This window comes from Clinocottus analis, unplaced genomic scaffold (genome assembly GCF_023055335.1).
Source record: "Clinocottus analis isolate CAN_PGR_092001 unplaced genomic scaffold, fCliAna1.0.p SCAF_12, whole genome shotgun sequence".
In the NCBI taxonomy this organism is placed as follows: domain Eukaryota; kingdom Metazoa; phylum Chordata; class Actinopteri; order Perciformes; family Cottidae; genus Clinocottus; species Clinocottus analis.
In genome coordinates, this window is record NW_027175843.1 from 6,909,360 (window position 1) to 6,921,849 (window position 12,490).

General features: G+C 38.4%; 1 protein-coding gene across 1 annotated transcript; it reads right to left on the minus strand.

The window, feature by feature from the left end:
* Positions 1-132: 132 nt before the first annotated feature.
* LOC137783030 (interleukin-10 receptor subunit beta-like) lies at positions 133-10,026 on the minus strand. Its single transcript, XM_068572780.1, is given in 8 exon segments — positions 133-1,604; positions 1,606-1,712; positions 3,056-3,201; positions 4,347-4,497; positions 5,798-5,952; positions 7,254-7,426; positions 9,371-9,494; positions 9,927-10,026. Coding segments are annotated over 8 exon segments (1,068 nt in total). The 5' UTR covers positions 9,985-10,026; the 3' UTR covers positions 133-1,450.
* Positions 10,027-12,490: the final 2,464 nt, after the last annotated feature.

Sequence of the window (12,490 nt, forward strand, 5' to 3'; positions counted from 1 at the left end):
TTGTCGTGGCGGAAGGTGCAATAACAACAATAACAACAACAACAAAAACAACAACAAAGAACATTTAACTATACAAAGTGAAAGTATAAAACTTTAGGTAAAAACAAGTAAGTGATAAGTAAATAGGTTAATAAGTAAGGATGCAGTAAATATGAGTTTAAAATAATAAAAAAAAATAAAACGATCAACAACAATAAAAATAAAGGTAAAGTAAAAGTAAACTCTTTGTTAAATTTTAAACATGCCAAATACGTTCTCAACCTAACAAAATCTCATATCCCTTTATGTTGTTATGGTTTATATGCAGATTATAACCTGATCAAAAGAATATGCAGACAACAGTTTATGAAACAGAACACAACTGTGTTGACTTGATAGTGTTTTACTGTAATGTGACAAAAAAAATAGTTGATTCAAAAAATCTTAATCAGAAACATGACTAAAGAGCTCACTTTCATCAAAGCTGAAGTCAAATAAATGAATGAGTGCTGAGGCTAAAATATTCATGAGTTTGGTCCTAACTCATGAATATATAACTGTTAGGACAAGAAAACCCAGTGATTAAACCCGAATCCACTTTCACTAAAATACTATAATGCGACGGAAGCTGTATGTAATATACGTGATTTGAAGCAGTGAAACTGCAATGTTCAGAAGACGGACTATACAAAAGTGAATCATTGATACTGCGACCGTGTGATTAGAACAGAATCAGAATCTGCTTTATTGGCCATGTGTATGTACACATACTATATGGAATTCAACGTCATACATATGTACATATAATATAAAAATAAACAAAGACATTAAAGACAACACAGCAGAACACAGAACCTACGCATCAACATTTAACTGGTATGTACAATATAAATATATTGAATAATATATATGAGCATAGGGGCAATGACAATGGATTTTGGATATGAATACAGAAAGGTGGTAATAGTCAAAGTAGTGCAAATAGAGCTGGATCCTGCGATCAATTGGATAGTTTTCAGCTTCCTTCAAAGAATGCACAGGTTAAACTGTACATCATATCTTAGGTGTTTAAGTTTGGTAAGGTTTTATACTTAATGTATGAAGACAATACAAGTCAGTAGTGTATGATGAGTTTTGTATGACTCCAGAACAAAATTAGAACAAATGCAATAACACTTTCAATTGTGTTTGTGTCTCTGAAGTAGATTAAAATGATACTTTATGATATGTGAGGACCATTGAATGGCAAATTATACCTTTTTTTAAAGTCCACATCTATACATAAAATATTTACAAATATAACATTACACTTGGATAAGGTATCAATCCTCTAGCTGCATTTCTTTGTGGCTCTGATGTCTAATCACTTCACAGTAAATCCTGCTGTCGGGAATCATATGGGCTTGCAGTAGAATTTGTTGCATTAAATCTCTGCAGTAAAGCAAGAACAAATATCTTCCTGTTTCAGTCTTTAAAGTTGTCCCTGCTGATAGTCTCTTAACAGTCCCAACGGGCTGCAGCCTGTAGATTGTCTCTTCTTCAGTGCGTCTTTACTTTTCAGTCTTTCCCTCCATCTCTCTGTGGTGTCAGGTTGTTTGATGCAGGTTCTCCCTGCTGCCTCCAGTAGCTGTCCGAACATCTGCGATGATGCTGACCTGGTCGTAGATCTCGTCAGGTGGATGAGAGTTACGCATGGCGAGGTACATGGGCGAGTTGGGCGGTGCCACCAGGTACTAAGGGGCAGAAAGTAAACAACTCAAGTTTGTGGTAAATACCTGACTAAGAAGACAGAAGAAGGAAACTTCAAGAAAAGTACTGCATGAATATTGACATGCATACAGTGGAATTCAGTATGACAATTTTGTGGACATCACATGCGAGGTAATTATGTTTTGTTGCTTGCCACATGCACCAAGACTGGACAGGGTTAAAAGGGGAATACAAACAACCTTGTATACGCACGCACACACACACGCTCGTCAGGGCCTTCTAAGCCTTCTCTGATGGCCTCAACAGAATCACAGAGTTATAGTTATTTTATTATGATAGATATATATATATATATATATATATATATATATATATATATATATATATATACACACTATCATATCATAACACTATGATGCTTTATTGTATGAAAAGCAAGGGTACCCTCTGCAGCCAAAACAGAAGTGTCTGTTTTACTGACGATAAAAATCTGTCACTTTACTTGATGAGCTCTCTCCTCTTGATGCAATTTTGTGTTTTGCATAGAGCATGTGAGCTTCCAAATAGCTGCCGCCTTTATTTGCCACTGACACGTAAATGTCTGCTTTGCATGTCATGCACTCAGCTTTCGAAGCATCACGGCCGAGGCGAAAACATGGGTATTTTATTTTTAGTTCATCCCGTGAACTTAGATTTTACATTTCGGCATGGCTGCAGATGTCAGGTGCTGTAGTAAACAATGCAACTAGTAGAGGTGGCAAGGTGCTCAGTATTGCCAGATTGGAAATGGCGTAGTATCGTATCAAAGGCTCAAAATTGTCGTATTTGGAGGATAATTATGTGCATCTGGTAACACTGAGATCGGTCGACCGATGACAATTCTCTCTACAGTCAGAGCTCACGCAAGAAAGGTGGAAAGTAAGGGAGATACCGTTTCCAAAACATGTAAGGGGATAATAACTAGTTTGTGAAAGACCCAGAGAAACACAAATATTCAACGAGGCAAAATCCCGGATGTTTTTGGAATCCCTGCCCGATGCATTTTTTAGGTCTCAAAAAGAGGACATGTCCGGGAGAAAGAGGACGTCTGGTCACCCTATTGAACAACATCTTTTGTTCAATCACATTTTCCTTCTCTTTATCTATGTCAGATTAGCCTGGTTAAAATACATGTAACAGCCTCCTCGAGACCCTGGACGTGTGATTGATCACAGGGCCCGCGTGACAATTAACGTGCGCTGTAATTGGTCAGTAAAGCTAGCGTCTCACTAGCATCTCTAGAACCTAAAATCTAAGGACTTACTGACGACGCTGCACCACACCCAGCCTAGGTCTCAAACCCACGACCCGCCACTGATATACACACCTCTTTCAAGTGTTGAGGCAGTGCATCTTTTGGACAGAGAAAGTGCGCCATATGTTTCCGATAAACCACTGCAACCACCACCAGAGCCACTGCCATTGCCACGATGCAAAACGTCCCAATGGCTGCCACCCACGGAGCCTCTTCTTCTGCAACACAGAACAAGAACAGCAGAAGTAATTACTACCTTACCAGTTTTAATGTACTTGTTGTGCCATGGAGCATTTTTATTTGAATCAGTCACTAGCCTATAGCAGTAGCAAATAAGAGGCAGAGTAGGAGCTTGTCTTTCAGGACAAGGCATACAGGGCCGTATACGTGCAGACTGGATAGGGTATCTGAAACGGATCTGTCACTGACAGAGAGATGACTTTAGATATAGCCTAAGTGTCCGCCATGCTAGCGGTTCTGTGAGGCTGAAACACAGGGGTGGTTTGAAATAAATGCCATTGTGATACAGAACTATGAAGGTGCTGGAATTATTCAAGTGTCTCACCAACACTACATTTTACAAGATGTAAACACATGATAACGTTATAATTTACCTTTGCCCAATACTCAACAGAACATAAAGGCATCATAATATAACCGAAAGGGACCTTAGTTCTCCTCCTGCCAATTTAAACACGGATTGGTTGGTTACAATGTAATGCATCAGAGATTGTCGACTAAAAAAAGCATAATTGTCGACGGCCTTACCACAATATTTTAGTAAATATCAGCTGACAACATCGTCAGTAAAATTTTATTTCACACGGTGTTAGTTAACGTTAAACTGTGTATTAATCTGTAGTTCACGCGCGCCGAACCGTGAGGGGAGATTTGTACGCATCACAGATCAACAGGGGTCTGTTACACCACTGTGTAATAATATAATTTCTTAGTTCACTTCTATTCTGTTCGACATAACACCACATGAGATGAAGATGAACCTTAAAGGAACTTTTTAGTATTATTTCCTTTGAACAATGTTGACCATAGTCATCCTCTTTGGTTTAGCATGTTGTATTAATTAGCGCCAAAGACAAAGTGAGCCTAGTGGGAATGTCATGAGCTTTGAAGGTATTTGGTTATAAACAAATACATATTTGACTAGATTGACCAGGGCGAGAGGCAAACTCAGGTTTTTGTCTGGGAACCATTTATTAAAACCTGTTTATGTCAGTCTTTTATTGTGAACAAATCCTTTCAAGTGGTGGTGTATGTCACAGGCGGATTTAAAGATTTATAGCTGGCCACCGACTGTGCCTTTACAACTAAATCAATTGATAAAAGTCTATCAAAAGAAACTCACCGGTTGTGGTGCTCGTACAAATGGCTGCGCTGGGCACGCTGAGGTTGAGGTTCCTCTCTGTGATGATTTGAACCTGGACGCAGTACTTGGTCCAGGGGTCTAGGTCATCAAGAACCACTCTGTTTTGATGTATGTCGCTGTTGCTTCTGGCCTAAAGGAAGAACAGATAAGTGTTCAAGTGTGTGGTCTGGTCTGGCCTGCAGCAGTTACAGGGCACCACAGAAAGAGAAACGGAACTGATCACAGATAATCTGGGTGCAATATTATCCTACGCCACAAAATGGAAACTGGACACCCAACATCTTCACAAAATGTTCAACCGAAACTGGCACAATTTAGACTTTAAAATTGTCTTGTTGAAATTATCTGCTTCAGAAAAAAAAATCTGCTTCAAACAACATTTGTTGTCGTTTAGCCTTTCAAAAATAACTTTTACACTGCTGTCAAAAAAATCATAGAATAATAACAGGGCGGTGTAGCAGCAATCTATCTGCAACTTAAATTACATACCACAATAACACACAGAAATATATTCATCTTGGCCCTTGACGTTTGCATGGTAATTGCACTTAAGTAGTATAGGTACCGCTGCTGCTCAAAGGTAAAATCACGAATGTGCCAGATGATTTGAGTTCTTGGATGTTAGCACTTTCACCACTGGAGGGCATAACTTGCACTCCACTAAAGCCCTCCAATGCAAAGTTGTGATTTGGGGCTATACACAATAAATTAAACTGAATTGAAAATGATGTTCCCTTTTCTGCTTTACATACAAAATAATGGCAAAATGTATAATGAGAACATCCAATTTAGTTAATTCTTGGATCAAGGAAAAGAAATACGTAGAGGGGTCAGAAAATCTCATTATTTTCCAGTGTGAAAAGAAGCCGAAAGTGACTATTGTAATGGTTGATCACACCAAGACACGTCGATACCAAGCAGCAACATCTGAGACTAAAAAAATGAAGCAAAAAAAAAACTATTTCCACAATGGCAACGTGAGGCTGGTTCCAAAAGTGAATCAACCTCTATAGACCCCCTTGTTAAAATGACTAACTTTACAGTTGGTTATTGGGGTGGAGGTTTATACAACCCACCTGTTAAGGCTTAAAGCTATTAAGGGCGTAGCGGCTTCGAGGGACAGGTGTATGTCGTCTCAGCTCGCTTGCTGCTTTCATTATATATTGTGTTTATTTGAGTTTTGAATACTGGCACCGGCTGTCAGATCAGTAGCTACTCAATTCAAACTCCCTCTTTTTATTCTCCGCACAAGACCTGCCATTCGTATTTGAAAGCACCTTCATTCTCATTGAGTCCAGATATGTTTGCTATGTGTGACTAAGTAAGAATCCCATCCCCAAACCTTATGGTTGATTACACCTTGCTCTTCACAGTATCCCACACAGGAACCATAATAACATGAGAACAGCACTTAAACCACTTGGTCTCACCTTCTCCTTCTGGCCATGCTTCCAGTAGGTGATGTTGTAGGTGGCAGAGTGGTAAACTTTCCTGAGTGTAGAGATCGTGAACACCGGATCTTTAATGGTGACTTCGATTGCAGCCCATTTGGATAAGAGAGAGACATTGGGAGAACTGATAATGGCTGAGGGAGAAAGAGAGCAGAGTTGATAAATCGTCTTGAAAATGTAAATGGCGGTGAGTTTGAAATAAAACACTTCTGTCATGTCTCAATAAAGACATCACCACTTTTGACTTAGACAATGAAGTGATGAAGTAATTCTTTAGTCATCCCTTGGAACAAATGTGCTTTCCTCTCTATTCTCTTTTCCTCTCCTCTTTACTTCTTTCAATTCACACCACCAGTGTGATACCTACAACCTCCTCAGGTTCCCTTTCACACTCCAACTGCAGAGTTAGAAAATCATTTTCTTTGAGTTTATAATTATAATTTACCTTTGATCTAGTTCCACCACAGAACTTCAGACTGCCCAATCACAGTATAGCATCGGCTAACTGGCCAGGGTCTGACAACCATCTGGCTCTGCTCCATAGACTCTCATACAATGGTATCAGATTTTCAGGCTGGTTTTGGAGCAAGTCAACTTGTAATAGTGATACTAGTTGTCTAGTTCCCCGTAGAGGTTGGCAGGAGATAGACATTTCCAAAACGCTACTTTCTAAATATATCCTGTGGAGCTAACATTAGCATCGGACATTATCACATAATTAACTACCGTGAGCAGTTCTATGCCACGCTAGCCAGTGAAGGTAGACTGATTGTATACACATGCTACTTTTGCTTTCTTAACAGTGAAGAAAGATCTAAACAGCGTTACAGGAGCACAGTTGTTTCTTCATTTCATTGTCTTGTGTCTCAGTTGCCAGGTGATGTAGTAATTTACTTTTACACTGATCTGTAGGCTTTAGCTTCATTATGTTGAACCAGTTTGAAACTCACATTGTAGACCCTGCTGTCTACTTTGCTCACAAACCGCTTTTGTGGATTCCAAAAATGAGATAATATTCCTTCAGTGAGTGCAGTTAGTGACAGTGTGGCTTCCCTGACAGCTCTGACAGCTTGACGTAGTAGCAGTGGGGGAGGGGAACAAGCAAAGGGTCAATCTACCGCTTCATTTACATAGAGTGATTGATTCATTGTTTATATTAAAATATTAACTAGTGCAGCTTTAAATCAATATTCTTTTGTTCTAAAATTCTAAACAGTCTAAAATTCTAAAAATGCATGAAAACACATCTCTAGTAAAGGTCTTTTCACACAGGGGCATGACTAAAAAAACTACATTGAAATGAAAAATACCTGTGATGATTTCGCAACAGATCAATTAATATCAGCGGGGATGCGAATTTGTAGCAGCTGCAACATTTGTTTAATAAAAAGTTTGAATAGATCTCCGCAGACAGAGGAGCAAGATTTTTACTCACTATCTTTGTCCAAAGTAATTTCGTTACTTTCCACCCAGGCGGAGTTCTCTGTCCATGTCTGTGCCCGCACTCTGCCTGTATACCTTCCATACTCATATATAGAGTTCTTGCTCAAGTCACATTCAAGGCTGGAGATGTTCACACAGCCCTCTCTGTAAACTGAGACTGAGGATCTGTGGATCAAATACGGTGATATTCATTTTAGGTGTGTTTGTGAAGACAACATATTAAAAAAAAGACAGCAGGCACCAAGGACAAACTGGAACTGAAGTTTAGCCCAGGACTTTGAGTTTGTGAAGTATGAGCACCCAAAGTTTTATAATTATACTGCTTATGTACCCCTCCTAGCCAGTTTACCAGATCAAACTCACATTTTGTAAAGAAAACCTTACCCTAGTTGAATGTTGTGTCTGTGGAAATGCATCATTCACAATGAAAAAGGATGCGTATTTTGTGGGTTGAGATGCTCAAAAAGTTTGAGGGGAAGCCCTGAATGAATGTTGTTGTGTTTTGTGAAATGTCATTATGTTTTAAAATGTCTTTTGGTTTGGGTAAATATGGTGTTTTGAATTGAATTTTTTTTTTATGATACAGAAAACAGCGAAACTACCCCAACGCTAATGACTTATGTAGTGTAAACACTTGTGTAAATTCTTTTGACACAAAAGAGAGCAGTTTCTCATGATGTCAAATAAATACCTCACCATACCTAACCATCTGTTTAAATGGCTAAGGTGATCATTAATATTAAGGTGATATATGTAGCAGACATGAAGCAAAATTAGCATAATTTGGAGTCATATTTGTTTAACATATGAACACATTATTTTAACATCATATTTTAAAAATGTTAACAAAAATTGCCTGTTTAAATATCAAGCTTTTACTTAGAAACGTTAGCATTTATTTGGAGATGTATCTGTGTTTACCTTAGAAACCTCTCCCTTTAGCTCTCTTTTTGGTCTCCACCAACTCCTGAGAAAAATATCTGTCTCTGTAAATGTGCCACTAAGTTCACCAGCTAGTCTCTAACTGTGCGAGTCTGCTGTTTGATGGCGAGCAGGTCGTGCGCAGCGCTTTTCTTTTTGTTTAATTGAAAACAGCTGCCTGCTCTGGCTGGAAAAGAGCTCACTTTCTCACTATTTAGAGCTGTTTTACTTTCTAGGAAAGCCCAAGCTGGGTTGAGCAGGAGCTGCAGCGCAGCCACGTGATTACATTACACACAACTGTAGTTATTTTGAACTATTGTTAGTGCAACTTTGACCCTCTGAGCCAATCACTGTAAATAATTAAAAAAAATGCTAACACCAACTATAAAAAAATGAAAATGAACAAATAGAATGCCAGTATCACTGACTTACTGATGTTAGCCAGGTTGCACTGCACAAGTGAATTGTACACCAGTAAATGAAGAACACTGAGCTCATAGTTCTCAGAGTGTGTCTACAGTGTAACGTGTGTTTGCTCATTGTGCGTAACAGTCTTTTTTTCCCAGCACCACTCATATTATTGTTGATAAGGGGGAAGTTTCTGTGTTCAGTAGTTGAGGGGGAAGTTAGTAATATGATAAGTGATCCTGCATACACATCTCTTTTCTAGTTTTCCAACCACTTAAAGCGCTTTAAACTCCACATCATTCACCCAGTCACTCACTGATGACAAAGGCCACTATGCAAGCTGCCACCTGCCCATCAACTTTGGGTAAAGTGTCTATCCTAGAACAATTCAAAATGGAACAAACAACACAGGGATTGACCCAACATTGTATGAATGATGGAGCCGATATAATCTATCCATATGCAAAACAGCATTTCACTGGCATACAGCTACTGTGTGTATTAGAAGAGTGGAATAATCCTGGGCGATCTAGAACTTGATATTGCTTATAGTTGCGTGTCAGGCTCTGACAAAATTGTGAACAACATTTACATTTTTTAGGACATTTTCCAGACAAATTGATGCCTCTTATGATCGATAATGAAAATATTCCACGGTTGCAGCTGTAGCTTCAACGTCAACAGGCTTTGATAGCTGGTGCAGCACAAACAGACTGACAAGAGCAAATGTTTGCAAAAGCAGAGAAGGTTTTATTGTTGCTGAGATTAGTGTTGACTCACTTGTACTGAGTTGTGTAGACCAGGCCGCTGGCTGGAGGTGCAGGTGAATCCCACGTCAGCATCAGGTTCATGTTGTAAGAGGTCAAGCGGACATTTGTGGGTGGACTGAGGACTCCTGATACCACTACACGGTCCAAGTAGAATAGGACACAAAGTTAGTATTTCACTCGACTTTAGTAAATTATCCCTTAAACGTTGTCAGAGCCACTGCACGTTTTATCTGATTGAACTATATTGCATACAGGTGTGTAGTCTATGCTTATCATGGTGTCACAATGAACCTTGACACATGAAGGAGGGAGTGTACACAATAAACACAACTGTCTGGATGGAGCGTCTCTAATGAGCTGCTCGTCTTCTCAAGCACTAAGACACATTATTTCAGTTTGTTAATGCCATAAGTCACACAAACACTATTCTACTGCAGGATGGACTGCTTTTAAACCAACAGCTCTGTTAGAAGTAGTCAAAAGGTCTAAAGGTGAGTTAGTTACGCGCGCGCACAGTCTATACTCTCAGTTTAAAGATTCACCATCAGGTGACAAAGACATATTACCTGTGGGTCCGAGTACTGTTGAAAACGTTAGGATGAAGCCACAAATAGCAATTGCCATGTTAGTCTAAAGGCTGTCAGTTAATGAGAGAGTCGCGTCTTTAACGTCCTACTTCCTGGTCGCTCACTAACACGAGCAGGGGAATTACGCGGAAACGAAACTCCTTCCTTCTCAGAAACGGCAGCTTTTGGATTCGAGGATTCAGCCTATCAGTGCCCGGCAGGCAACATCTGCTCTGTCTACACGAGGGGTCTCTCGTAGCCTGCGTTGTGTTGTGTTGTGTTGTGTTGTGTTGCGTTGTGCTGTGCTACCTGCACTCTTAAATGACTACCCCAATCTCTGATATAACTAACCCTAAACTCTGATATAACTAACCCTAAACTCTGAGATGACTAACCCTAGACTGATACAGATAGATCTTTTTGGAACTTCACTTTGAGTCCGCTAAGAAGAGTATTAAAGTTCAACACTGTCACTGAAATGCTATAAACAAGTTCACTAAACGCGCTCTATTTAAAAACACTAACTTCTACTACTTTATGCAGCTGCACCACAGTCCGACCAAATCATCTCCAATGTGATAGGAATTATGTTCCATAAGTGACCGCTGACCTTTCACAGAGTTGCAGCATTGTATATTTACATACGAAATAACTTTCTCTCACAAAAAGGAGGACATGAACATTTTTGATTCTGAGCTGAAGATGCACTAACTCTGAGTACTACTTGAATGTGAGGGCAAAAAATGCTGTTCAAAGAAATGATCAACCAGGATTTAGATTTTAACTGTTCCATTCTAAGTAAACCGTAACTACATAATGTGCTGCAAGATGCACATTCATACAGACTGAATGAATGAGGCGATGAAACAACGTGTTTGTCTCTGTGAGAAAGAGGAGATAGAGAGAAACTCTGAGTTGGTTAAAGACAACCAGGATGCAAGCTGGCTCACAGAAGCAGTTACTGTGGGAAGAGACCCAAAAAGCAGAGTTTCCCTCAGCTCAGGGTTCACTATCTCAGAGTTTCTACTGAACCTGCTTTCCTGTTTTAGAAAGCAGGCCATGATAAATCACTCATAAAACTCAAACTTCAGCCTCTTGTGACCAAAATGAATATTTCAACAACAAACACAAAAACACACAAAACAAAAATCACCTTCCAAAACTATTTTTTTATAAATTGAAATATATTTTGTACTCTGCCTGTTTCACAAATATCTGCCATAAACACAGGAGAGAAAACTATAAGATTTGACGAAGAATATTAATTACTATAATTATTTTCCTAATTTTCCTCGCATGGCTTCCAAAAGATGGAACTTTTTTCAATAGACATTAAGTTTATCATGACCACATTGTGATTTTACTTTACACAGACTACTACTAAACAGATGTGTTTTAAGTTGTGTTTTTGAACCACCGTGTTTTTTGGATCAACCACCCAACAGGACAAGAACAGACAACGACTGAGAGTCAGCACTGCAGAGAACATCATTGGTGCCAGCCGGCGCCCATGCAAAACGTCTGTCATTATGGATTATACTACTACAGTTTTAATGCACAATTTGTTTTTGATATGTACATGTTATCTATCACACACACACACACACACACACACACACACACACACACACACACACACAGATATATATATATAAATAACGCACATGCACACTCAATACATATATATGTGTGTGTGTATATATTATTTATCTATCTATTTATATTATATCTATATATCTATAAAAACATATATGTATATAATATTATATATATATATATATATATATATATATATATATATATATATATATATATATATATATATATATGATAAATATGATAAATGTAGTGACACATTACTTACAAAATGCTTTACATACCTTTGTCTGCGAGGCTGTGCTGTCCTGTTGCTGGCCTGCCATTCTCTACTTCTCCACCAGAGGCCCTCAGACTGTGTGTGTCTACACTACGGGCCCATTTCCACTGATTCCTTGCAAGACTGACAATGTTCCTTTGTGCTTTGCTTTTCAGCCATCTGAAAATGCCTGAAGCTGAACCTACAACCTGTCATGGATTTATCTAAATTTGGGTCCTCTCCCTTGCATTTACCCGCCTGACAGATTAAATTAAATTAAAAAGAATATTTTCCTCAATGTCCAACAAATATTCTGTCCGCCTGTTACTTTACTGAAATATGTTTACATACAGAGCTTTTGACTTGGCTAAAAATAAACATTTTAAAAGAACATATACATTAAGATATATTACGGAGTAAGATTAACAACATTGTCTGTTAAGTTAAATATTTATTATTTGTATGATTGTGCATCTTCTAATGGATTTAAGGTATTTGCAGTTTTTAGAATTTCCAATTAAAATTTACATTAATAATCTTGTCTAATCTTTTTTTTTAAATCCAATTTTTTATTAATAATTTCCAATTCATACTGATTGGAGTCTGACATTTTCAAAAGGCCAAGTAATTTTGATGTTCGGACACTAAAAGGAGGTTTATATTAAAAGAATCTATAAAAACACAAATGGATAGACAGTGTTTGCATTTG